The sequence below is a fragment of the Erithacus rubecula genome (assembly GCF_903797595.1).
Source record: "Erithacus rubecula genome assembly, chromosome: 23".
Taxonomy (NCBI): Eukaryota; Metazoa; Chordata; class Aves; order Passeriformes; family Muscicapidae; genus Erithacus; species Erithacus rubecula.
In genome coordinates this window covers 2,145,800-2,173,607 of record NC_136675.1, presented here as the reverse complement: position 1 = coordinate 2,173,607, position 27,808 = coordinate 2,145,800, and the positions used below count along the sequence as shown (strand labels likewise).

Genomic DNA, 27,808 nt, shown 5'->3' with positions numbered 1-27,808 from the left:
TGCGGGGGGGATGCGGGGGGAGCATCCCGCAGCCCTTCCCCAGGGTCTCACCCAGCCGCACCCGGGTTAAAAATACTACTAATAAAAATCTGCGGTTGAACGGACAAACGCCGATGATGACGGATAAGGCGAAGGTCGGGCGGGAGGCGCCGCGCTGCCCGCAGCCCCGGAGGCCGCCAAGGGCTCGGCGCTGCGTGCCCGGCCCCCCCCGCCCCGCCCGGCCCCGCCGCGTCCCGCCTTGTTCCGGCCCCGCCCGCGCCCCCCGCCCGCCCGCCCGGGGCGCGGAGCGCGGCTGTGCGGGAGACAATAGCGGAGCGGGCGGCTCCGCGCCGGGCCGGGCCGGGCATGGGCGGCCAGGGCTGCGCGGCCCCGCGGCCCCCGCGCCGCCCCAGCGGGCTGTAGCGGGGCGGGGGGCGGAGGGAGAAGGGCGGCGATGCCCCGTGCCGAGCCCAGCCCGCCGCTGTGCTGAGCCGGCGGGGCTGGCCGCAGGCTGGAGAGCGGGACATGGTGCTGGAGCCCCCCGTGACGCTCCCCGGGTGAGGAGCTGGAGCGCGGCGGCGGAGCGAGGCCACGGTGAGGGAGCCCCGAGGATCCGGCTGAGGAGCCATGGGGAGATGCAACGGGCGATGCACGCTGGTGGGATTCTGCTGCCTGCAGCTGGTAAGGCTCATCGGCATGCCGGGGGAGCTTTGTGCGAGATGCTGCCTGTCACCGCTCCCACGCCGCCTCGGCGGTGACCTTGTGTTGGGACCTGCTCGGGGATGCCTCACCATCACCCAAAAAAAAAGCCCACAGAAAAGGAAAAATGCTGATCTAAAAGACAGGCAATGCCACCCTGATCTCCTGCCTCGAGGCAGCGCTGGCCGGGGAGATGGATGGGGACCCTTTCCCTGCGCTGCCGGTGCCCGAGGTTGCGTCTCCAGCAGGTGTGAGCTTTGTTCCCAACTGCAATCTCTTCCCTCCGAGTTCGCTCCCGCCCGCGGTTTCCCATTCTGGTGACTCCACGGATGCGTCTCGGGGTGCTGATCCCTTGAGTCGGGGCGAGAAGGAAACTTGGAGCCGCTGCCAGCACTTTGGAAACTCTCCCGTTCCTGAGCGGGACCCGGCTGCCCGCGGTGGGGGGACACGGGGATGTGGCGGCAGGGAGGAAGGAGAGGGTTCATTTGCACGGGCTTGTCGGGTTTCGTGACAATTCCGTGCCGCGCTTGCCGCCGCCCGCGAATCAATCTTCATCAGGCTCTGCCAGAGGAGCCGGCGGAGGGAGCGCGGGGGGGATCCGGGGGGTTTCTGCTCGAACCAGCGCTGGCGAGCTTGCGATTAATTATCCCGGCAGGGTGGTGCGTTAATGGAGAATCAGCAGCCTCCAAGTTGCCCCCTCGGCCGTGCCGGGCTCGTCACGGCGAGGAGAGCAGGGAGGGACTGCTGAAATCTGTGGGGTCAGCTCGTGGTGTCCCCGGGGACGCGGAGTGATGGATGGATGGAGGCGCCGATGGAAACGGGCTCCGGAGCCCTCTGGAGATGAGGGTGGCATCCTGCTGACAGGCACTTTCTTCCCAGCTCTTGTTCATTCCTCATCCTTCAGCAGGCAGCGGGTGGGGAGGGGTCCCCACTTCTGGATGGGGGCGGACACGAGGTGCTGGGGGGATGGGGAAGCTTTGGAGCCAGCGCTGAGCCCTGGGCAGCAGAGGCACCGTGGGATCATCCCCAGGCTGGAGTCCCCCCATTCCCAGCGGGAATGGCCTCGGTGTCCCCAGCTGTCCCCTCGCTCTGGTCTCACTTGGCGTTTCCCTCATCTGGTTCAGATAAATCCAGCAGGACTTTTCCAGGTGTGCAGTTTCTTGGTTTTTGGTCACATCCTTTTTTACCACTCAGCTCCCAGGCAGGTTTGTTGGTGATTATTCCCCGAGATATCCCAGATTTGAGGGGTTTTACTCTGTTGATTTCAGGGCAAGGTTGAATGGGTGCAAGCTGCTGGGCTGGGAGAGCAGCTCCTGCTCACACCTGGAGGAGTTCTGTGCTCTGCTGGGGCTCAGGCTGTCCCCTCCACCCTACCCCGTGTGTCCTGGTGCTGTTGGCATCCCCAAAGGCTCCAGTCCCTTTCCAGGGACCTTTCCACTCCAGGCTCCCCCTGCACCAGCTCATCCTTTGGGATGCTCTCCAAAGCTCCTGCCTGGTTTTGGAAGCAGCAGCTTCCACCCCGCCAGTTGTGGGGAGATGCCCCCACCCTCAGCTCCTCATCCCGGGGTGAGGGGTCTGGGTGCCCACCCATGGTCCCCTACTCAGCCAGCCCCATGAGACTGGAGGTGGCAGTGCCACCCAGGCATCCCCTGGGGTGACCAAGGCCACCCTGAGGTGACACAGCACCTGGACCAGGCAGAGTTGAGGTTTGGGATGGGGAGTGGGGATGATTCCTGACCCCATCCCTGCTCCCCTCCTCTGCTTCACCTCCAGCATGGGGGTGGCACCAGAGGCCTCATGTCCCCCCACCCTGGTGGCCCTGACACCTGTCCTGGGTGCTCTGTTCTGTGGGTGGGGACAGCTGTGCTCCCAGTGTGCCCAGTTGGGGCTGGGATTGCACTGGTGTGTGTGGGGCTGCCTGGGAGGCCGTGCCCCATGGCTGCAGGACCAGCTGGTGCCACGGGCAGGGCTGCCCAGGGAGGGCACGGCTTTGCTGAGCCCCCCCAGCCTGGGCCTCAGTGTCCTTTGAACAGCAGCTTGGTGACATCCAGCCCTCCCTGAGGCAGTGCCACCATCCCTGGCTGGTCCTCCCTGCCCGGTACAGGCACCTTCCCTTGGGTCCCTGTGTGCCACTGTCACCTTCCCTTGGGTCCCTGTGTGCCACTGTCACCTTCCCATGGCTCCCTGTGTGCCACTGTCACCTCATGGGCACCTTCCCATGGCTCCCTGTGTGCCACTGTCACCTTCCCTTAGGTCCCTGTGTGCCACTGTCACCTTCCCATGGCTCCCTGTGTGCCACTGTCAGCTTCCCATGGCTCCCTGTGTGCCACTGTCACCCTGTGTGCCCCTCTCACATCCCAGTTGGTTTCCCAATATCCATGAGCTGCTCCCTTGCCCCCTGGTCCCGGGGGTGCCATGGAGGCTCCAGGCCTCCAGGTGCGGCTGGCATCCATTGGGCACAAGGTCCCTGATCCAGAGGGACCCTGCTGAGCCCTGCCCCCTCCAACCCACACCTGAACTGGTTTGGGAAACTTGTTTTTGGGCCATGACACCACAGGGAGCTGCTTTGGAGCATTCACACTCCTCCAAGCTCCTTCACCCCTGGCAAGGCTGTGCTGTGAGTGCTGGGTGACTCCACGCTTGGGGACAAGCAGCACACGCCAGGTTTTGCCTCCATTTCCATTTTCCCCTGGAATAATCCACCCGCCAGCTCTGCCCTGCCTCGGGAGGGGCTGCCAGCAGATGTTCATGGTGATGAGGTGGGATAAAAGCAAAGCTCCGGGGTTCTGCTGGATTTCCCAGCACCTGGGAGACACAAACCTGTGCCTGTTGTGGGATTCACCTTTTCTTTCTGGGGAGGGGAGTTGCTGAAGGGTTGGGTGGGGCAGGGTGACACCGAGGTGACGCTGCCCTGCTCGGGCACGGGGCTGTGGGAGCCACCCAGCGCTTGTTAACCCTGCAGCCTGGCGGGGCTGGGACAGCTGAGCTGCTGCCGGGGCTGGGCCAGCCTTGGGGACAGTGGATGGGACAGCGGGACATCGGGGTATCGGGATATCAGGACATAGGGATATCAGGATATTGGGATATCAGGACATAGGGATATCGGGGTATTGGGATATTGGGATATCAGGACATAGGGATATCGGGGTATTGGGGCATCAGGATATCGGGATATTGGGATATCAGGACATAGGGATATTGAGGTATTGGGGTATCGGGATATCAGGGTATTGTGCATCAGGATATCGGGATATCAGGACATCGGGACATCAAGGTATTGGGACATCAGGATATCAGGACATCGGGATATCGGGACATTGAAATATCGGGATGTGAGGATATTGGGACATCCGGACATTGGAATATCGGGGTATCGGGACATCAGGACATTGGAATATCGGAGTATTGGGATATCGGGACCCGCGCTGCTGGCAGCTGTCGGGCCGGATGTGCCCAGCTGTGTCGCATGTCCCTCGGCCCCCCGCTCGGTGCCCGCGGCCGCGCTCAGCTGCTCAGGACGTTCCTTCTCCATCCCAGCCCGGCGCTCCCGCTCCGCTCCCTGCGGCCGCTCAGCCCCGCAGCTGGGTGGGGACGGGGACGGGGACGCGCCGCGCTCCCACCTCCGCCGGGAAGAGCCGCTTCCAGCCGGGCTCTCCTTTCCTTCTTTGTTTCTCTCCTTCTCCTTTAATTGGCTGGAAAAGCAGAGCTGGGTTGGCACCTCCCGCCTGCCGGAGCCTGCCGGGCTGGCGAGGTGCGGTGCGGGGCCGTGCGGGGCCGTGCCAGCCCATACCATGCCGTGCCATGCCATGCCATGCCGTGCCGTGCCATGCCGTGCCATGCCATGCCATGCCATGCCATGCCATGCCATGCCATGCCATGCCATGCCATGCCATGCCATGCCATGCCATGCCATGCCATGCCGGCACTGCCATCCCCGCGCCCTGCGGGCTTGGGCGCAGCAGAGGCGCCGCGGGTCCATCCCATCCTCTCCCGAGCCGTGGGGTCCGCGCAGGGCAGCGGGAGCCTCTGGGATGTGACCCCCGGCTCAAGCCTGGAGAAGGAGCTGGGAGGATGAATGGCTGCAAGGAGAGGGTGATCCTTCATCCCCGGCCCAGTGTCACATCCCTGTGACAGCGGGACCCCTCTGCCCCCTGCGGGCTCCGGCGCCCTCCCGTTCCTTTCCGTTCTCCCTTCCTGCTCCTTTCCAAACCCTTTCCATGGGTTTGGCCGCCGCCGGGAGCAGCGGTGGGAACCACCCTCCTCCGACATCTGCCGGCATCTTTTGTCCTCGCCCGGCTCCGGCTGCTCGGGGGTGGCCCGGGGACCGCGGGGCCGCATCCCCCCGCCCGGAGAGGGGGAAAGGAGCCCGGGCTGAACCCGGGATGGAGGTTTTCAATTACACAATTAAATGCACAATTAGGTGTAATTACCAGCGCTCAGAAGGTGCGACTGTTCATAATGGGCTTGTAATCTACTGCCGCCACTGTTTGTACTGCTCCGCTCCGCTCCCTAATGATTATGGAAAGCTTTCCCATTTGCATGGTTGCCATGGAAATGGGGGGCTGGCAGGAGCGCGGGGATGGCGAGGGGAGTCCCTCACTTCCCTGAGCCCCCTCGCTGCCCCACATCGCTCTGCTTGGGGCGGGCGTTATGGGGGGGTGATACCCGCGGTTCGGTGGGGTCACATGGAGGGATGAGGATGCAGAGCCGGCCCCAAGGTGGGAAATGTGCTTTAAAATCCTGGAAAACCCCACCCCACCCGTCACCTCCCTGCTGAGCGCCCCGAGAGCCCCGGAGGGACCGAGGCATCAGCCAGCCCGGAGCTCCGTGTGGGTGAGCATCCTCCGGCACATCCACATTCCTGGCAGGGCTGGGAAGGTTTATTGACGTGAGTTTGGGAAGGCAGGGCCTCACAGCTCGCAATTAAAACCGCGATTAAAGTGCCGTACGTCTAAATTTGCAGGACCAGCTAATGTGCACCCAAGAGGATTAACGAGGCCGCCTGAAGAACTCCCTAAATCATTCATGGCGGTTCTAAACAGAGCTGGGAGTGAGGGGGACTGGAAAATAAACGTCTCAGAGGACTGGGTTGTAAAGAAAATAAAGAGGATGAGGCTGAAACCAGCCTGGCCAGACAGCAGAGCCGTCAGAGCCCGGGAAGGAAAGGTTGATGTGAGCAGAAGAGCATAAAGCAGGTGGGCTCATGGAGAGCTGGGAAAATGAGTCTTGCCCAGCCAAAGCTGGCTCTTGTTTCTTCTTGAGCTCACAGGTCTGGCTGCTGGAAGGGGCTGGGCTGCCCCAGCAATGTCTGGATGCTGATAAGGAATTTCATTTAATCCCAGGTGGCTTCTGTTAGGAAAAAAAAATAGGGCTATAAAAAATCAATGATGCTCATTTCAGGACTAGGCAGAAAGAAGAGAAGGAATAAAATCATGGCTGGAGAAAAGGGGTGGGATGAGGGAATGGTGGTGAGCAGAGCTTGGCATGGGAGAGTCCCCCTGGAAGTGCATCCCATGGGGCAGGTGCGTGTCTCATCCCAAAATCCATTGCCAGGCCGTTGGGAGGGGGGTGGGAAGAGGAACCTGAGGATGGAGATGGGACAAAACAGCCTCTGGAGCGGCTCAGGGTCTGTGGCTGCTCTGAGGGAACATCACAGAACCTGGAATGGTTTGAATGAGAAAGGACCTTAAATCCCACCCAGTGCCACCCCAGTGCCACCTCCCACTGTCCCAGGTGCTCCCAGTGTCCAGCCTGGCCTTGGGCACTGCCAGGGATCCAGGGGCAGCCACAGCTGCTCTGGCAATTCCATCCCAGCCCTGCCCACCCTGCCAGGGAACAATTCCTGCCCAAGATCCCATCTGAATCCTTCCTCTTGGTTTAAAACCACCCCTCTGCCCCCTGAAGAGATTCCCAGTACTAACAGCCCTTAATGCAGGGCCATGAAATGAAGCAAAGTGAGTGGGTTTTTGGGAGAAAAGTAGTTTTTCAGCCCTGAAGGTGATTAACCACAGCCAAAATTAACTCTGGCTATGCTGACCTTCCCCTGCTGCCTTTGGCAGTGCTTGCCCCGGGCTCAGGGCCATGTTTGTCCCTGGGGACAGCAGGGACATCCCCACAGGTCACAGTGGCAGCAGTCAGGGGGTGCTGAGTGCCCTGGGTTGTTATTCCAGCAAACAGCTTGGGTTTGCTGAGGGAATTCGCTGCTGGAGGATCCAGGAGCATCTCGTGAGCTCCTCATGGTGTTATTTATTCGCAGGCTCCCAGCCCGGGGAGAGCTCTCCCTGCCCGAGGCACTGCTGGCTCCACCACCCCTTCCCTCCACAGCTCTTGGTGCTCTTGGCTCCTCTCTGCTCTGTTCCAGAGAGAAACCAGGGAGGCCTGGAGGGGCTAAATAATGGAGCAGCGAGGGGTGGGGCTCAACCAGTTCAAAACTCACAGTGCAGGAATTCAGTTCCTAAAGGGAAACCCCACATCCTTCTCTGGGATACGGACCCGACTGGGAGCTGCCAGCCCTGCCCCTGCACAGGGGTGGGCCGGGAGTTTGGGGGGATGCTGGGGGAGGGGAGGGGGTGCCAGGACACCCTCCCAGCCTCGTGCCCATTCCCGAGGCTGGGAAAGGCTTTGTACCCCTGCCCATCCCCGCGGGAACGCGATCCTGCTGGCACCGCTGGGAGGGAGCCCTGGGGGAGCTGCAGCCATCCCTGGGGATATCCCATCCTTGGGGAAGGGGCAGGGCTGGGAAACCCACAAACCCCTCACGCCCTGGATGCTGTCACAGCCCCTCCAGCGGCTGCTGTGCCATGTGAGCCCATCCCTGCAGCGCCTGGATGAGCCGAGTGCGGGCGGGACCGTCCCAGCCCGCCCCAGGCTGTGTCCCCATCCCTCCGCTCCTGGAACGCCCTGGGATGTCCCTGTCCCCAGCGCAGCTTGGCTGGAACTGATGAAGCGCTGGGGGCTGAGTGGGGAGAGAACATTCTTCCCAAATCCTGGGGGATGCTTGGAACAGCTCAGAATGGTCCCCTTGGCATTGATTTTTTCCTTGTCCCTATTTGAAAGCAGCTATTTATTTCAATTTCCAAAATAAGGACGTAACGGGCTGGAAAACTGGGAAGGCAAAGTGGGCAGAGAGCAGCCCAGGCTGTGTTTAAACAGGACATTAAACCCCGAGAGATTTTTAATAAGATTAATAACAGCTCCCTTGTGCTTGGGGGAAATTTTTCTCCCTCCTTTGGGTCTCATCTGCAGCAGAAGGAGATTTGGGGGGTGAAATCGATGGCCCAAGTGCTGCTTGGGGGCAGTGGGACAGGATGTGTCCCCGTGGGGTGACATTCATCCGTAGGGATTCTCCCAGCTGGGATGGGAGGTGCAGTGGGACCCGCCTTGGGGCGCTGGTTCCCTGCTCAGCCCCAGGGCTCAGCACTGCCTGGGGGTTTGGGGAGCAGGAGCTGGGGGGAGGGAGGAGGTATCCAGGTGGGTTTGGGGGATCCAGGTGTGAATCCAGCTGGGCTCGGGTTGGGAATAATCCAGAGGGATTTTCCCCCCTTTGTCACAGGGGGTGTCACCTGGTGCCACCTCCTGGCTCTGTCCTGTGCCCTGGGGGTGCTGGGGTGCCCAGGGGCTGGCGGTGACAATGACACTGTCCCCTGCTCACCCTCACTGCCCACACAGCTCTCTGGGCAGGGCCACCGTGCCTGGCCGGGTCACAGCTGTGCTGTCACACGCGGGGGACACAGCCACGCCCGGGGCTGCCCTGCTGCTCGGCTCCCAGGCTCATCACCTTGATTAGGGCTAATTAGCACTCTGGGGCACTCTGGTGTCTTCCCATGGCCGGATCGATAGCGAGGCCCTTCCCCACCGCGGGTGTGTCCTGGGAACAGCAGGAATGTGGCACAGGGAGGGAGAGGAGCCAGAGCAGGGCGGATTTGCCTCCCCTGGCCTCCTGCTGGGGCAGGAAAATATGGAACCTTTGGTGGATGGGATTTGGGGAGCCAAAGGGCCAGGGGTGGCCTCTGTGACTGTCCCAGTTTGGGAACTGGGGCTGCAGGGAGCTGTGGGAATGTCACTGGAACAGTGGCACTCCCCCTGGGCACACTCGTGCCACCCCACAGGGACTCCCAGGTAAAACCCCGAGTGGGAAATGTCCCAGGGGAGAGGAGGGAGCTCAGGGTGGGAGCTGAGGGTGCTCGGGGTGGGAGTGTTGGAGTGGAGGGTGCTGGGTCATGGATGCTCAGGGGGGAATCAGGGATGCTCAGGGTGCTCATGGAGAGTGCCTGAGGTGGTTGGGGAGGGAATGGAGGGTGTTTGGGGTCAGAGTGGAGGGTTCTTGGGGTGAGAATGGAGAGTTCTCAGGGACTGGAGGGTGCTTGAGGTGGTTAGGGTGGGAATAGAAGGTGGTTGGGGTCAGAGTGGAGGGTGCTCAGGGTGAGCACAGAGGGTGCTTGAGGTGATTGGGGTGAGCAAGGAGGGTGCTCAAAGGAGGAGCAGAGGGTACTTGGGATGGGTGAAGGGTGCTCAGGGTGAGCATGGGGGAATGCTCACAGAGGGACTGGAGGGTTCTGGGAGTGCTGAAGCTCACGGGAGCCCCAGGGAAGCCCAGCCCGTGCTCTAATTCCGTGCAGGAAGGGCTGGGATTAATGGTGGTGCTCAGCCTGCGTCTCACCGAGAGCCCTTGGCCCGTCCTCCCGGGCTCTCTCCTGCTCCTCTTCACCCCACTGGCTCTCAGCAGTGGTGACAGCCGTGGCTCTGGGTCCCTCCTGCCTTGATTTGTGTCCCCCAGCCCCGGGAAAGGACGCAGGTCCCACCCCTGGTAGCAGCAGCCAGGTTGGGGTCGGCAGCTTTGCACAAACCCTTTGCAGGCTCACATTTGTGTTTTCTCTGCTTTCCCTGCCCTGTTTTGGCTCAGGAACCAGCCCCATCCCTCTCACCCACCCTGGGGACACCTGGCATCTCCATCTGTGCCTGTGGGACCCCCTGAGCTCCTGTCCCCTGCTGTCCCCTCCTCTGCTGCCACTCCCAGCCCGTCACCGGCGCTCGCCAATTCCCCTCGGCAGCTGCCGGGGCTCTCAGCGATCCGTCCTTCCCTGGCCCTTCCCGCAGCACCTGGCACTGTTTTCCCTGGCTCAGGGAGTGGCAGAGCCCTGGGACGGGCATGGGGTGGCACTGAGTGCCCGTGGCAGCTGCTGGGGGGTCACAGAGCTGCTGGGGGGGCTGAGGGTGCCCGGGGCTGGCGGTGGCAGTGGGGGGTGGCATTGGGGGGTGGCACTGGGGGATGGCACCTGTGGGTGGCTGGTGGCATCCCATGACCATTGAGGGGTGATGAGCAGCCCTGGGGCCATGGTGACATAGCCAGGCTTGGGTGGGACATTCTGGGGACATCCTGGGGACGATGCTGTGGGCTTTGCACCAGGCATGGGAGTCCCCAGGGGCTGGGGGTCCCTGTGCCCACCGTGGCTGTGCCTCAGACCCCTCCAGCTCCCAGCTCTGGGGTCACCCTGTGCTCCTGGGGACACCCAGTGTGTCCCCCTGTCCCCTGGGAGGGACACAGGGCAGCCTGGAGTGATGGGAATTTCACGGTCAGTGTTTTATTCCCTGTTTTGTTCCCTCGTGTCTCAGATTTGGTGGCTCCCCCAGGGATTCCATTTAAGCAGCACAGCCTGGTGCTGCTGTGACCAAGAAACACCAGCAGGTTATTAAAAGTTTTATTTTTATTTTTTCATCTTTTTTTCTCCCCCAAGCTCAGCAGCTGTATGGTAGTGGTCTATGGAGAGGTGCAGGCCCCCCAGTCCCTCTGGGGTGAGGACATCCCTGTCCCATTCCCAACCTTCCTAGGGCTGCATCCCACCTGGATTTCAGGCTGGTGCCCCCTGAGCCCAGCCTGGCTCTGATCCTGGCTCTGATCCTGGTCCAGCACCACTGGGAGCTGAGGATGTCTGGGCAATTTGGGGTGACTTTGGGGTGTAGGAGCTGTATTTAGGGACAGCCTCACCCATTTGGAGCTGGTTTATGTCTCATGGGTGCAGGTCCTCTCCAGCATCCATCCAATCCAGGACTTGGGTGCTGCCCCCAGCTTTGGCACCCACAGGCCCCAAACCTTCCCCTCTTCTGGGGTACCCACAGCAAGAATGAGGATTTCCACCCCAAAATGTGGGGGTAAGTCCCAGCCCAGCAGCACCCATGGCCTGGATTCTGGACTGATGCTCCCACCACCTTTTTGGGGTGCCCCTGTTCTCCTCCAGTGGGAATTGAGGCTCTGGGCTCTCCCCATCTCCCCCTGCCCCATCCCCTCCTCCAGGAGGGGGATGCTGACCCCACTAACGACCCCATCCCCCACCCCACAGCAGCACCAGGCCCCAATTATTTTTTTTCCAATTCCCTCCCCCCCAGAAGGAGCTGTGTGGCATCGGGGTCCCTCGGGTAGGTGGCACTTCCAGACAAAGCAAACCTGGCCCTAACAAAGGCCTTGAATTATACATGGGGCGAGGGCGGGCAATTAACGGCGCCTCGTTAGCAGGGTCAGGGTGGGGCTGGTGTCCCCCACCCTGCAGGGCAGGGAACACGGGAAGAGCTCCAGAGCCCCATTTCCCACGGCTGGGGACCCCACGGGGGGACCCCAGGAGCGGTGGGAGCATCCTGTCCTTGGCACAGGGGTCCCACACGGGGACTGACCCCAAACCTGGGTCCAGACCTGGGTTTTCCCCCAATATTTTCCTGTGTAAAACCTCCTCCCTCCCGTGGGTGTGTCCATAAGGGAACGAGGTGGGGCAGCACCCTCACCCAACTGGCAAAGCCATCCCCTGGGTTACAGCAGGAAAACCAAATTTGGGGGGAAATCCCAGTTTCCCCAGTGTGGGGCTGGCCCTGGTGCCAGGGGGATGGGCTCCCGTCCCTGCTGCAGGGCTCGGGGTGTCACCTGTCACGACATGCCGGTGTCGCACCGTGTCATGTACGGATGTGTTGGAGCGGAGCGGGAGGGCCCTGGATGGACCCAGCCCGTGGAGCTGCTCATCCACGATCCCCACCCGACAGAGGGGCTGGGAAAACCCAGCCCAAAAACCGCTCCCGCAGGCCGGGGGGATGAGAGGGGGTGGAGCAATTAATAAAAGCGATTTTTACGGCTCTTTAAGGAGTCTGGGATGAGCTCCCGGGCGCGGCGGTGCCGAGGCTGCGGGTGATGAGGAGCCGGTGGCCACAGCACCAGCCCGGGAAAAACGGGGAATCTGTGGGATCCACAGCAGGGGGGCCCTTGGGATCTACAGTGGAGGGATCACTGGGATCAGCAGCAGGGGGATCACTGGGATCAGCAGCAGAGGGATCATTTGGATCACAGCAGAGGGATCATTGGGATCAGCAGCAGAGGGATCATTGGGATCAGCAGCAGAGGGATCACTGGGATCACAGCAGGGGGATCATTGGGATCAGCAGCAGGGGGATCACTGGGATCACAGCAGGGGGATCATTGGGATCAGCAGCAGAGGGATCACTGGGATCACAGCAGAGGGATCACTGGGATCAGCAGCAGGGGGATCACTGGGATCACAGCAGGGGGATCATTGGGATCAGCAGCAGAGGGATCACTGGGATCACAGCAGAGGGATCACTGGGATCAGCAGCAGGGGGATCACTGGGATCAGCAGCAGAGGGATCACTGGGATCACAGCAGAGGGATCATTGGGATCAGCAGCAAAGGGATCACTGGGATCAGCAGCACTGGCTCCCTCGCTGAAGGAGTTTCTCCCAATATTCCAGTTCCCTTAGGACTGTGCACCCCTTGGTGCCTGTCCAGCTCCCGCAGTTCGGAACGCCCCGGGTGTGGGTGCGGGGTGGGAATGGTTGGATGCTCTGGGGCTGTGGGATCCTGCCCGGATCGGTCCCATTGCCAGGGCAGAGGGGCTCCACTCCCACCGCTGGAAGCTGTGACAGGGATGGGGATTTTAGGGAGAATGTGGGTGGGATTGTTATTGAATTCCTCAGTGGATACTGAGGTGTTCTGGGCAGACACTGCCACCCCAAAAAGCTCCTTGGAGGCTCAGAAAACATCCCAGCCCCTTCCTTGCCACTCACCACTCCCACCCCCCGATCATTTTCTTTCAGCCTATGGGAATTTCTACCCTTGCCTTGGTTGCATCCAGCACCTTCTCCTACAGGGTGCTCATCCAGCCGGGGGAGACCCCAAACCCTCCAGGTCCCATCATTCAATGGAGAAATAATAAATCTCCAATCCTCTAAGAAATTCTCACCATGGGGATTTGCTCCCATATTTAAGCTCAAAATCCCCTATATTTAAAATACAAATCCCCCAAATATAAAGCAAAGGTTTCCCATATTTAAGCCCAAATTCTGCCATATTTAAGCCCCAAATCCCCCAAATTTAAGCCAAAACTCTCCCAAATTTAAGCACAAAAATCCACCAGATCCAAGAACAAGATCCCCAAATTCCAGCCCCAACCCCCCCCAATATTTAAACCCGGGATGGGAGTGGGCAGTGAGGTTGCTGCCCCTCACCCGTGGGTTGTGGAATTACCCCGAGGAGAGGGAAATCCCATCAATCCCATTTGCGCCGGCAGCTCCCTCCTCGCCGGGCAGCGAATCCCTCCGAGCTGCGTGGTTTGATCCCGGCTTTTACAGTTAAAAATTGGGATAAATGCTGCAAGCAACACCCACACGGGGACCACCTCCAGCTGTCCGCTTCATCCCTCCGGGATGTGGCAGCGTCCCCTCCTCCTCCAAAACAATCCCAAGGAAAATCAATATTTTGGGAGCCGTTTCGCCTCCCCACCGGCTGCCGCCGGCTGCTCCTTTCGCCGCGACAGCTCTCGCAGGGATTATTTTTGCTCCCCGGCTCATTAAGGGGGTTGTTACCAGGCAGATTTCCTCACCCGAGCTTCTCCTTCCCAGCCCGCGGGCCGTGGGAGGAGGGAACGCCGGTTTCCATAGCGATGCGCTTGGCTTTAATCAGGGTTTCTTCCCTGGGAGAACTGATTACGGAAAGTGGCGCTAAATAAATCAGTAAATTGGATTTTTTTGGTGTATATATATATATGATACTCATTTTTTTCCTCTGCTCTATCGGATTATATTAAGGGTGTCTTTGAGGTTTGGGGTAGAATACCTCTCGCAGATGTCGGGATAAAGAACGGAGCCGGAATTAGCATGGAAATTGCCAGCGGCTTAATCCTTGTGCCCCGCGGGCTGGAGGGGGCATCTCATCCTGTCCCATCCTGGCGGGCTTTGGCAAATTTTTGGAGCAGATTGTCCCATTCCTTTGCTTTTCCCGGCCCGTTCCCCTCCCATGTCCAGCCCTAGCCTTTGTCTGTGTCTCATTCCCAGAATTTGTGATTTGGGGAGTCAGGCTCCCCATATCACTCCTGGTTTCCCATCCTATTCGCTCTGTCTGGGCAGTGCTCCAAAGTTAAACCCAAGATCTCGCAGATATAAGCCCAAGATCCCCCATATTTAAGCCCCAAATCTCACGAATTTGAGCCTGAGATCCCCCAAATTTAAGCCCCAAATCCCCCAAATTCAAACCCAAGGTCTCCCTAATTTAAGCCTCAAATCGTCCAATTTTAAAGTCAAGATCTCCATCATTTAAGCACAAAATGCCCCAAAATTCAAACCCCAAATCCACCAGATTGGAGACCAAGATCCCAAAATCCAAACCCTAAACCCAGATTAAAGCACAAACTGTTCTAAATCTTAGATCCCAAAATTAAGCCCCAGCTTCCCCAGATCTCACCCAATGATTCCCCAAACCTCCCGAATTTAAACCCAAGTTTCCTCAGACTTAGGCCAAGATCTGCCAGGTTTAAACCCACATTTCATCCCTGAACCCACAGATTAAAGCCCAATATCCCCCAGGCTTCAGCCCTGAGCAATTCCCAATTTGCTTGGGGGTTTTTAGGGATTTTTCCTTCATTTCATTAGTGCTGCACCTCTCAGTGCACCTCTCAGTGGCTCCTGCTGGGAATCTCCAATGGAATTCCTGATTGAGGTCCTGGATCAATTGTGATTTTCTTTCCCTGGCTGTTGATTTGGGGCCAAGGTCCCTGGGGATCACAAATTCCTCCAAGGCTGAGCTGGGGCTCAGGGATCCACGTTGGATTGGGACAGGCATTTATTTGGGATGGGATGGGATAATGGGATGGGATGGGATGGGATGATGGGATGGGATGATGGGATGGCTCTGAGAGGACAGCAGGTCTCTGGCCACCCCAGAGGTCCCAGCCCCGCTCCCACAGGCTTGGAGCAGCTCCCAGCTCAGTGTTCTCAAGGCACAGCCTTTCTCCAGGGCTGGAGCCCTGCCGTGCCTCAGTTTCCCTGAGGACCTGCTCAAATAGAGCTGCCCCCCCCCCCCCCCCCCCGCCCAGGGGGGTGGATGCTCCCTGTGCAGTGCTGAGCAGGAATCAGGGCGATTTCCAGGGAAACTGAGGCACAGCAGGGCAGGATCCCCATCTCAGCCTCACTGGAACACTGGGTCCCGTTTCCCCTCTGGGCTGTTCCCGGTGCACATTCCCCTCTCCGGGGACACTCCTGGCATCCTCTCAGCCCCTCCCACAAGTGCCACCACCCCCTGTCCCCCCACCACGCGCTTCCCAAGCTTCCCAAGGCCACTGCAAGGTGTCACTGTGGGGTGCTGAGCACCAGCCCGGGATTAATGGGATCATCCCGGCTCCCTCCTGCGGGAACTGCAGCAATTCCCGAGGGGATGGAGCAGAATCCCGAGGGGATGGAGCAGAATCTCGAGGGGATAGAGCAGATCCCCAGGGGATGGAGCACTTCCCGAGGGGATGGAGCAGAATCCCGAGGGGATGGAGCAGATCCCCAGGGGATGGCGCAGAATCCCGAGGGGATGGAGCAGAATCCCCAGGGGATGGAGCAGATCCCCAGGGGATGGAGCAGTTCCCGAGGGGATGGAGCAGAATCCCGAGGGGATGGAGCAGTTCCCGAGGGGATGGAGCAAAATCCCGAGGGGATGGAGCAGAATCCCGAGGGGATGGAGCACTTCCCGAGGGGATGGAGCAGATCCCGAGGGCATGGAGCAGAATCCCCAGGGAATGGAGCAGAATCCCCAGGGGATGGAGCAGTTCCCGAGGGGATGGAGCAGTTCCTCAGGGGATGGAGCACTTCCCCAGGGGATGGAGCAGAATCCCCAGGGAATGGAGCAGTTCCCGAGGGGATGGAGCAGTTCCTCAGGGGATGGAGCACTTCCCCAGGGGATGGAGCAGAATCCCCAGGGAATGGAGCAGAATCCCCAGGGAATGGAGCAGAATCCCCAGGGGATGGAGCAGTTCCCGAGGGGATGGAGCAGTTCCCCGCCGGAATATCCAGCGCTGTGATGGGCGGCCAGGGAATTGAGCTGCTTCGATCGCCTCGGCTTTCCCTCGGCCTGGAAAAGTTTCCTGGCTGGGAGGCAGGAGAGGGAAAGGGATCTCTCACAGCACCGTTTGTGGGATGCTGTCAACAAGAGCTGGGTGTTTGTTAGCGCTCAGTAAAATATAAATGCGATATTGTGCCAGTGTTAAGGAGATCTTATCAGAAGTAAAAGAGAGCAGCCTTCTCCTGGGGAAATCGGGAATTGTGTTTTCAGGGAAAAAACAACCCCAAATAATCAAAATTCCCGGGGTTCTTTATGGGGATATTGGAGCCAAATGCTCCACACTTTGGGAGCTGATGGGGCTCAGGGCTTTGTTTTAGGGGTGTAAATGAGGAAGAGTTTTCTCCTGAGGTGAGAATCATTTGGAGGTAATCATAGAGCATCCCCTCTCCATGTGGGAACACAAAACTCCCTGGATTTCAGCGTTCCCAGCATCTCAGAGCACCGTGAATGTTTGGGGGAAGGGGGGTCTCTATACCGTGCCTCAGTTTCCCTTTCCTGTGATGGAGCCAGAACAGGAAGGGCTGGGTTTGGTGCTCTACATTTAGGGGAAATTATTAATAACAACAAGAATATTAATAACAATAATAACAATAATAAATAATAACAATAATAGCAATGTATTTATATTTATTGCCATTAGCCACCCCAAGGCTGCATTTCCCAGCCCTCCCTGATGGAACCCTCAGGGATGGACGGAGCCAGGAGTGTGGATGTGAGAGCAGGGCTCGGGGGGCACCCTGGGGTCGCGCGGGCTCCCAGGGGTGGGGACGCTCCCAGGGGTGCATCCCATGGAGCAGACTCCAGCGGGATCCCGGGGTGCAGCGTCCAGCCAGGCGCATCCAGCCGTTCCCATGGCAACGCCACGGATGCGGGAAATGAAATAAATAACTGGGAAAAGGGTGGGGGATCAAACAGGAGAGAGGAGGGAAAGCCGTGGGATGGGCGGGGGGCGCTGGGGACCCCAAGTATCTCCAGTGGCACATCCCGATCCCGGGGAGCTGGGCTGCTCCCGTAGCTCCCATCGGGGCGTTCAAAGGGGCTGTGCAGCCACCACAGCCCTCCAAAACCTGCGGCATCCACAGGGGATTGTCCCAGCTGGGGAAGGACCCGATTTGTGCCTCTTTCACCCGTTTTTTGCTCCTGCATCGAAGCCTCTTCCCAGTTGGGGCCGCATCCTGCTCATCCCCACCCGGTGCTGGAGAGGGATTGAGACCCCGGCGCCTTTAATTTCTTTCTGTCTGTGATTTTATGAAGGTTTTTGCAGATGGAAGTAGGTCAGGAACTTGTTTCCAAGTCATTAAATGAAGTCCCTGGGTTCACAGCGGTGTTTGCACCTCCTTAATAACCAACCGTGCTCTGCTCTCATTTGAATCGCGGCAGATTCCCCTTCCCGGGGCTGGAACCGCTTCCCTCGGTTCCTGGGGCTCCTCATGGGCAAGCGAGGGCCTTAAGAGAGCCAAAAATGCCTTAAACTGCCTCAAAAAAAGGGGCTGGGGGAGGGTGTTGGGGGGGAATGCGGGGTCCTGGAGCCCCTTTGGGGTGGGAGCTGTGCCTGGGGCTGCGGCCGGAACTCCAGGGGTGCTCCAACAGCCCCGGGGCTGTGGAGAACATTCCCTATGGATCGGGAATCCTGCTGTGCTGCCAGACACTGCCCTGGGGGGGCTTCTCTCCCAGCCCTAATATTTTTGGGGGGGCCAAAACTCCCAGAAATGGAGGCTCAGGGACGGGGTGAGCGATGTTCTCGCAGCATCTTTGGCCGCGGCACGGGAGGAATCAAAGCGGCCAAATCTCTGCAAAACGCAGCGAAATGAAAAGTTAAATCCCTGGCGAACCTCGGGCATATGGTGTGCGGGAGGAAATCACCCGGCTGCAGGAAAATAATGACCCATCGTGGGGTCAGGAGCCCTGCAGGAGGGGAGGGGAGGGCGCGGGGGCCAGCCCGAGGTGCAGATGCTGCTGCGGGGTGAAGAGCAGCAGGGGAGCAGGATCAGCATCCTGCCCGTCCCAGGATCCTGCCCAGGCCAGCTCCAGGATCCTGACTCTGCCAGGGAGAGAGAGAAGGGTCCAGGCAGAGCTCAGAGCCCCTGGCAGGGCCTGGAGGGGCTCCAGGAGAGCTGCAGAGGGACTGGGGACAAGGCAGGGAGGGACAGGACCCAGGGAATGGCTCCCAGTGCCAGAGGGCAGGGCTGGCTGGGATCTTGGGCAGGAATTGTTCCCTGGCAGGGTGGGCAGGGCTGGGATGGAATTGCCAGAGCAGTTGTTGGATACCTGGCAGTGTCCAAGACCAGGATGGGGCAGTGGGAGGTGTCCCTGCCATGGAATGGGATGGGATTCAAGGTCCCTCCAGCCCAAAGCGTTCTGGGATTCTCTGGTTCCGGGAGAAGTGGGAGCTGCTGGGCAGGAAGGTTCCGGTTTGGAGGGTGCTGGATCTGGGATGCTCATCCAGCACTCCCCACCTTGGTTGCAGTCAGATTTCCAAGCTCAGTTTCTCAGCTGTGGTGGGGAAGGTGCTGCCTGGTGTCCGTGCAATGCCAGAGCAGGATCCAGCTCTCCATCCTTGGGGATTGAGCACTGGGAAAACTTGGAGTGATGCGATGGGTCTGAGGAAGGTGAGGGAAAACCAGAGGGTGATTCAGGGACAGAAAATCTCCTTCCCTCTTAAATTTCCAGCACGCTGGAAAAAATCCCATTTGCATCCAGCTCTGCCTCCCCCGTGCCATCTCCCCGAGCCCGGCTGAGCCCCTCAGCTCGGTCCCCTCCTGCACTGTCCTCCCCTCACCCACTGAAGGAGTTCAGTCTCTCCTGCTTCGATTTCCCGATGAAAACAAAATCTCTGGGATGAGCGGGATCCGGCGCCGCCCCCAGCTAATTGATGTGATTTGCTGCAAAGAGTTTCGGGGCCGATCGATGAACTCGTGAGTGTTTAATTAAGAGGGAGCCCTAAAACTCGTTGCATTGATCAGCCGCAGGTTTATCTTAATTAGCAGCGCGGGGGAGTTTGCATCCCGGCCCCAGAGCCGCCGGACTGGGAGGGGAGAGCGGCGTGAGCGGGGCTGGGGGGGCTGTGAGCAGCAGGAATTCCCATCCCAGGGCAGGGCAGGGAAGCCTGGGGAGGATGCTCTGAGCCCCACCGAGCGATTTTGGGGGTGTTGGATGCTGCTGGGAGGTTTCTCGGGGAGCCGTGCTCGGGGTGACACTGAAGGGCTGAGGGTCCTCAAGGTCCCTCCCAGGGATGTTTTATCCCCAAAGGATCGGGGACAGACCAGCCTGAGGAGCAGCACCAAGCTCAGGGTGCTCGCTCAGCCCCACAATTCTCTGTGCAGGGTCAGCAAACCTGGACTCTCCCACTGGAGGTCGTGCCTCAGTTTCCCCACTCGTGAAACACGTGGGGAAGTCCTTGGGATGTCCTTGGGAACCCTTGGCAGGCAGTGAGAGCCCAGAGCTGCAGCCATGCTGCCCTTGTGCTGTCTCTGTTTGTGTCTTAACCTTCAGCTGCATCCCATGAGGATGGAAAAACCAAGATCTGTGCTTTCCACGGAGGGAAAAGCTGGAATAACACCCCGGGTTGGACTTGCTGGGCTGGCTCCAGCAGAGCTTTGTGGTGCAGTTGGCAGGCCCTGCTCATCCTTGGGGAAACTGGGGGGTTTATCCCTAATTTTGCCTCTTTGGGATGGAGAAGGGTTTGGTTCAGCTCCTCCTCTTTCAGGCCATCCCAGCTGGAATTCAGGAGCCACACGGGTGTGATCTCTTCCCTCCAACTCTCTGGGATGCCCTTAGAGGCTCTTCCCAGCCCCATCCCTCAGCTTGGAGCATCCCTGGTACCCAAACCTCCCGTGCAGCTCCCGCTGAGCTCTGCCGACAGCCCCCAGATGGATGGGTGGCCATAAAACCCCAAGCATCGAGCTCCCTGTATCATTTATTATTTACATTCCTCAATTTAGGAGATTTACAGCCCGGCTGTGAGTATTTCCAGAGGCTGTTTCCTCAGAGAGTTTAAATAGCAGGGAAGTGAATTAAGTCTCAGTGCAAACAGTCTCGTCCTGGCCCCACAGGTCCAGGGGATGCTGATCCGTGCATTTGCATCACCTTTAATTAAAATCAGGGTGCTGCTGGCACTAATCCAGTAGATCCTTTCCCAGGGTGGGATTGGGGGTGGGATATCACAGTCCTAGGGTGAGCCCACACCAAAAAAATTCAATAAGTATTTGAAGTTTTATGGTGGGGAAGCTGAGGCACAGCTAGCAGATGCACATCCTTGGGAAAAATTCAGGCAATGACTTTCTGCACCTCATTATTTCCCCCCTGTAATTAGGACTCACTAACTCAGGCTGGGGTGCTGCCTGGGACCCCCCCATGGGTTCTCCCCTAATTCCAGATCCCTTTGGGAGCTGCTGGTGAATGGAGGGGGGATGCAAAGCCCTTTTCTCCTGTGGTTTTCAGGATAAATTCCCACCTTTTCAGGCAGGAAATTGGGGAATGGTTCTGTGGGGAGGACTGAGGGCCCTGGAGTTCTCAGGGTGAATCTGGGGCACCTCAAAAAGTGACAGGACAGGGCTGAGTGAAACAAATAGAAAGAAATTTGGGGCTTCCAGGCTGCTGCTGACCTGTCCCTGCACCTTGTGGTGTGCCAGCACCCTCAAATTCCCTAAAACTTCCTTAAAAGTTCTCTAAAAAACCATGGCCTCATCCAAAAATCCCCATTTTTTTACTTCAACCCGTGACTGAACGTTCCAGAGCTCCCACCTCGCCTTTGCTCGCCCCTTCCCTAATTCTAAGCTAATTCTGCAATTGAGAACAATGGAGGCGGAGCCGGCAGCGCAGGGAGCCGTGAATCGAGGCGGGGATCGGGGCAGGGATCGGGGCAGGTCCCCGTAGCTGCCGGCCCTGGAGGGGGATCCATCCATCCCCTGCAGCACGGCCTCATTCGTGGGTTACTGTCCTGGTTTGGAGGACAGGTGTCTGCCAATAAAGGCAGGAGCTTCTCTTTGAAATGGAGAATGTAAACCCCCTCCCTCCAAATTATAATAATAATTTTGAAATTAAGGGGCTCTCAGGCAAAGAGATGGGAATTAGGAATAACAGTTCTTTACTAGGAAAATTAAAATAGAAATTCAGTATCACAAAGAACAGTCCCAACCCGTGTCAGAGTCAGAATCCAAGCTGACACCCGTCAGTCAGTCAGGGTGGTGGCACAGTCCCATTCCATGGTGGCTGCATCCTCCTGCAGGGGCAGATGTGGTTCAGCTGGAGCAGTGCTCCTGGAGAAGGTGCAGTTTCCTCTGAAGCTCCAGGGATGATGTGGAAAGGTCTGGCTTTCCTCTGGAATCCAGTGGAAAGATGGAATAACTTGCTGTTCCATATCTCAGTTTTTATCTAAGTAGGAAATGTTTGGCTCCTCCCCTGGCTGGAGCATCTCCCAGTGGGATGATGGAATTTTATCAGTCATGCACTGGGACTCAGTGGCCATGAACAGGAGATATCTCCTGGAGGGAGGATGGGCTGTGGGAAGATAAAGATGATTGCCCAGCTGGTTTAAAGATGGCCCATTAGCAGATAATGTGTGCCAGGAGATCAGGGGCCCTGCCCCACCCGGGTCAGCAGATGGGGACAGAATTCACATTACTGGTCACATCAACCCAACTCAGTTACAAATGATAACAGCGATCAGAGCCTGAGGGGTCCGCGGGGCCGAGATGGGCAGGGAATCAAACACGGGAGCTGGAAGCTTTTCCCATCATAAATCATCCTCCAGGATGGGTTTCCAGCAGCACTCGAGCTCTGAGTGATGGGGAAACTGAGGCACAGAGGGTGATGGGGGGATGCTGGGGGTGCATCTCCTTGCATTTGCCTTTTAGCTCCAAATAGCCCAAATAATCTCTGTCCTGCATCACATGGACATGCCAGCTACTGCAACCCGTTATCCATGGAATTCCCTGCAATTCCCAGCCGCATCTCGCCTCCAGCCCCGAGGGGCTCTGCCCTGAGCCAGGTCCCTCCCCGGTTCTCATCCAGCTCCTTTCCCCAGCCCTGAGCCAGGTCCCTCCCCGGTTCTGATCCAGCTCCTCTCCCCGGCTCTGATCCAGCTCCTCTCCCCGGCTCTGATCCAGCTCCTCTCCCCGGCTCTGATCCGGGTCCCTCCCCGGTTCTGATCCAGCTCCTCTCCCCGGCTCTGATCCGGGTCCCTCCCCGGTTCTGATCCAGGTCCCTCCCCGGTTCTGATCCGGGTCCCTCCCCGGCTCTGATCCGGGTCCCTCCCCGGTTCTGATTCAGCTCCTCTCCCCGGTTCTGATCCGGGTCCCTCCCCGGTTCTGATCCAGGTCCCTCCCCGGCTCTGATCCGGGTCCCTCCCCGGTTCTGATCCAGCTCCTGTCCCCGGTTCTGATCCGGGTCCCTCCCCGGCTCTGATCCAGCTCCTCTCCCCGGTTCTGATCCAACTCCTCTCCCCGGTTCTGATCCGGGTCCCTCCCCGGTTCTGTTCCAGGTCGCGGCGCTGGAGAGGCAGATCTTTGATTTCCTGGGATACCAGTGGGCCCCCATCCTGGCGAACTTCTTACACATCATGGCCGTGATTTTGGGTATTTTTGGGACGATCCAGTACAGATCCAGATACCTCATGATGGTAGGTACCGCCCTGGGGGTGGCTCAGCCCCAGGTCCCTCCTGCTCCATCCCTGGGAGTGTCCAAGGCCAGGCTGGACAGTGGGACAGAGGGAGGTGTCCCTGTGGGACGGGGTGACCTGTGAGGTCGCTTGGCCCCGATCCGTGCTGTGATTTGACGATTCCCCGATGCAGAGCCGGGCCCCTGGGGCAGCAGCGGGCGGGGCGGGGTGGCCGTGCGCTGACTGTCTCCTCTCGCAGTACGCGGTGTGGTTGGTGCTGTGGGTCGGCTGGAACGCCTTCATCATCTGCTTCTACCTGGAGGTCGGGCGCTTGTCACAGGTAACGCCCCCACCTTCCTCCTCTTCCTCCTGCATCCTCCTTCCCTCCATCCTTCCGTTCTTCCTGCTGTCCCGCCCTGGTGCTCCTCCTCCTCCTCCTCTTTCTTCTCCCCCAAAAGTGTCCCCTCAGAGCCTGTGGGTGCCCCCAGCCCCGCAGCAAAGCGCCCACCCACATGCCGGAGGTGCCTCCCGGAGCACTGGGATGGGATAATGGGATAATGGAATGATGGGATGGGATGCACAGATTGCCAGTTCAGGCCAGGCTGGCAGTGCGCGATCGTTTCCAACCCCAAACTTTATTTCCTTTGTCTCCGCTGAGGGGATAAAGGAGAGGCGGGGCGGCGGGAACAGGGACGAGCAATGGCAGGGAAGTTTGGGACAGAGTCTCTGGCAGGGATGGGGAGGGCAGTGGGTGGGAGAAGCTGTATATTCCAAATTTCCCCGTGGCTGGACAGCATTCCCGGCTTTAGGAAGTCACCCTGTGGTGATGGGATGAGGATGTGAGCTGGGCTGTGCCTTCACCACACCCTGGGCTGTAAAATGACAGCTTTTACACCAAAAAGAACAAAACTTCCCGCAGGGATGGGGCAGCACCGAGTGCTTTGAGCACCCTCAGCCCAGAGCCGGGGTCCCTGTGCCGAGCTGTGCTTGTCTCCCCTGGGCCATCAGGGAGGGCTGGGCACAGCCAGCTCCGCTCTCTCCGTGCTGCCCCCAGCAGGGAAAAGCCTCCCGGGGGTGTTTCGTGGCTGGGAGCCTCTTCCCGAGTAGCTCCAGGTGGTTTGAGGCTCTCCGGAAGCGCTGGGTGCGCGCAGCAGGGTGGGGAGGGGGAGGATTCCCTCCCACCGCGGGATTTTGGTGGAAATCCCCGTCACGCTGCCATGGCACAGGGACAGCAGCTCTCCCTCGTCCTCCTCCCTGAGCCTCAGCCACATCCTCCGCTCCAAAACCCAAAATCACTCGCTCCCTTTCGGAGTTTTTGCCGCCCTCAGCAGCAAAAATCTTTTAATCCTAGATTGGTGATTTCCTGAGGAGGATGCTCAGCCCCAGCACCGCCGGGGCTGGGGGGGCAGGGAGGGGCTAGGGGGGCTCTCGGTGGGGTGGGGGCTCCCCAGGGGTACCAGGGAGACCCTCATGGGGTGAAAAGGAGCAGACAGGGGCTGAGGATTTCCCCCCCTTGCAGGGGCCTGGTGCCTGCCCAAGGGCACCCCACAGCTGCTGGAAAGGACACAGGCAGAGCCCAAATCTCGTGAGGGGCTGACCAGGAGGGGACATGCATCAGGGGGACCCTGCAAGGCTCCCTGGGGATGGGATGAGGGCATGGCACCCCAAAACCCCAGGGGAAGCCGCAGGCTGTGCCCTGCATCCCTGGAACTCCCTGATGGGGGCTCCCATAGTCCCATGGATCCCTGGATGGCAGGAGGTCCCATCACAAAGAGCTGCTTCCTCACACCCATCCTGTCACCTGAGCATCACCTGCATGCTGCTTGGCCAGGTGGCCACTGCACCAGCACGGGAGGAAGCCCTGAAGCCCGGGGCTGCTGGCTGGGGTCAGGGAGATGCCCTGCTCTGATCTCACAGAGCATCCTTGCCTCGGGAAAACCCATTTTCTATCCCACCCTCCTGCAAAGAGCCTGGGATTCACCACCTGTGCCTCCTCCTCCTCTCCAGGACCGAGACTTCATCATGACCTTCAACACCTCCCTGCACCGCTCGTGGTGGATGGAGAACGGCCCGGGCTGCCTGGTGACGCCGGTGCTCAACTCCAAGCTGGCGCCCGAGGATCACCACGTCATCACGGTCAGCGGCTGCCTGCTGGACTACCAGTACATCGAGGTGGTGAGCAGCGCCACGCAGATCTTCCTGGCGGTAAGGGCGCCCCTCCCACCCTCATCCCAGCCGGCAATGGGAGGGGATGGCACCGCCCTGCTCCGGGTCGGGGTCCCCCCCCACCTCACATTTCTGTCCCCCAGAGAGGAGCAGACAGAGCCCTGCCAGCATCCCAGGGGTGCTGCCCACCCCAAAACTTGTCAGGTTGGGGGCTGGGTGCTGCAGAGGTGGAGGAATCACTTACTGGGAGTCATTGGATTGTTGGTGATTGTCACCTCCTGTGGGGAGGTGGCAATGGGACACACCTGGAGGCAGAGCTCCCTAAAATAAAGCTTTAAGGGAAATCGGGGTCCCCAAAGGGGATCCCAGCACTGTGTGGGGCTCAGCACCCTCTGTGGAGTGCCAGGTCTGGCCCCTTTAGGGTCCCCCCTTGTGCAGCTGAATCCATCCAGCCCTGCTGCACCCCAAACTGCACCAGGTTCCCAGTGCCCCCGGGTCTCTCCCAGTGCCCCCAAGTTGGTCCCAGTGCCCCCAGGTCTCTCCCAGGCCCCAGGGTTACCCCCAGTGCCCCCAGCAGTGCCCCCCCTGGCACCATGCTGGTTGTGCTGCCCATTACCCCATAACCAGCCTCTCCCTGCTCTCTGTTTTTTCCCAGCTCTTCGGTTTTGTCTACGCCTGCTACGTCAGCAAAGTGTTCCTGGAGGAGGAGGACAGCTGTAAGTGCTTGGTGGGGGTGACAGGGGCACAATGTCCTCAGCTGATGCCACCCTGAGGGCTCTGGGGAAGCAATGCCCGGGTCCCAGGAAGCTGAAGAAATCCCCTTGGGTTTTTGTCCTGTTTCTCCATCCCTGGTGAGGCAGAGGTGCTGGGTGTGACAGAGCAGCCCCTCCCTCCTCCCCAACACCTACAGAGGCTTGGGGACACTGTGAACCCCAGTCTGTGTCCCCACAGCCTCCCCACTGCCAGGATTTCACCCCAAACCAGGGATAAAACATTTAGGCAAAGTGAAGCCTGACTTTTATCCAACCTGTATTGCTCTTCCTGATCTGACCCCGATCCCCACGAGCACCCCTGGGGAAGCGCCCTGCCCCAATCAACCAGGTGCTCGAGGCTGTGCCTGTCCAAGTGCATTAAAAACTCCTCTGCCATGAGTGAATTCCCAGCAGCTGGCAGATCCCAGGAGGGCTGTGCCACAGCCACCCAGATGTGCTGATCCCTGGGGTCAGCATTGGGATCGGCATTGGGATCAGCACCGGGATCAGCATTGGGATCAGAACCGGGATCAGCATCCCAGCGGTGCCGCGCACCCACAGGTGCTCCCAGCCCAGCCTGGGGCTGCAGCACCCCCGTGTTTTCCCTCCCTTCTCATGCAAACGAACCTCTCCGTGTGGAATTGGCAGCTCCCTGAGGGAACAGCCCCCTTCCGGGAGGGTTTATCCAGCGCCGGCGGCTCCGCAGCGTTTGCACTGCCACAAACTCCCGCACCCAACACACTTTTAATATTAATACTGCCTCAGCCCGCGATGCAAATGCATCTTTTTAATGGAATAACTTATTAGATTTGGAAATGGATGGATGGCGTCAAAAATCGAGAGCTGGCAGAATATTAGGTTGGGAAGGGAAATATTCTGGGACAGGGGGGCTCTCCCGTGGAGCTCTCAGCTCTTGGACACCCGTGGATAACCCACCCCAGTGTGGGATTCTGTTGGGTTTGGGGAATTGGGTGGTGCTGGAAAGGTTTGATTTCCCAACTTGGCTGCATCCCTGTGCTGGCTGTGCCGAGGTCTGGGGAAACATTGGATGATCAAAGAGAAGTTGGGTACCCGCAGCCACACAGGGCACCCCCATGGTACCCCCAGACACCCTAGCACCGCTCGGGATGGGGGCTCTGACACCGGGATCCCCCCGGGAACGGGCTCAGAGCAGGAGGAGCCTCCAGGCTGGAAATCTCAGCAGTAAGAGCTGATCCATCGTGCCTGCAATCCCCCGGGGTGACAGCCTCAAACGAGCGCTAATTCCCCCCATAATTCTCCTTAAATGCCCACTCGGCGGACAGGGGGAGGGAATTCCTCCCTCTCTGTCCGGCGGCAGCGCCGGGGCTGTGCTGGGGAGCAGGAGGGAACTGCCGCGATTCTCACCGGCGTTTTCCCGGGATGCTGCCACGATCGCGCTAGGATGCTGCTGTGGCTCCCCATGCTCCTTTTCAGGCTGCCCAAACAGTCTGTGGAGTCTCCCAACCCACAGGAATCCGAAAGCTGCCTGGATAAAATTCGTGCTCGAGAGGGGGTTGGACTGGGTGGCCACCAGTGGTCGCTTCTAATCTGATCCAGTTTGTGCTTCTGATTTATTCCCCTGAGATGCTCCCACCACCGGGAATGCAGCACCGGGATTGCCGGGATGTTGTGGTGACTCAGGATTCCAAAATCTTGGGATGGCTTGGGAGGGAAGGGACCTTAAATCCCCATCCAGTGTCACCCCTGCCATGGCACGGACACCTCCCACTGTCCCAGCTGCTCCCAGTGTCCAGCCTGGCCTTGGGCACTGCCAGGGATCCAGGGGCAGCCACAGCTGCTCTGGCAATTCCATCCCAGCCCTGCCCACCCTGCCAGGGAACAATTCCTGCCCAAGATCCCAGCCAGCCCTGCCCTCTGGCACTGGGAGCCATTCCCTGTGTCCTGTCCCTCCCTGCCTTGTCCCCAGTCCCTCTGCAGCTCTCCTGGAGTCCCTCCAGGCCCTGCCAGAGGCTCTGAGCATTTCCCAGTTACACACTGGGAAGTTTTATATCCCTGGGGCGCTGCATTTTGCTGGGATGCAGCTGCAGCCCGGGCTGTTCCCTGTCCCTCGGGTGCCCCGGGATGTCCCTGCTGCCCTTCCCAGCTCACCCCACCGCTCTCCTGCTCTCCCCAGTTGATTTCATCGGCGGCTTTGACTCCTACGGGTACCAGGCACCGCAGAAGACGTCGCACCTGCAGCTACAGCCGCTCTACACGTGA

At 59.3% G+C, this 27,808-nt stretch overlaps 1 protein-coding gene across 1 annotated transcript; it reads left to right on the top strand.

Annotated features, from left to right (window-relative positions):
• Positions 1-571: 571 nt before the first annotated feature.
• Positions 572-27,808, top strand: NKAIN1 (sodium/potassium transporting ATPase interacting 1; the record flags this gene model as incomplete). Its single annotated transcript, XM_079325837.1, has 6 exons — positions 572-660; positions 22,533-22,670; positions 22,909-22,989; positions 24,657-24,854; positions 25,471-25,531; positions 27,723-27,808. The coding sequence occupies exons 1-6, from the start codon at positions 607-609 to the stop codon at positions 27,806-27,808; spliced, it is 618 nt and encodes a 205-aa protein (XP_079181963.1). The 5' UTR covers positions 572-606.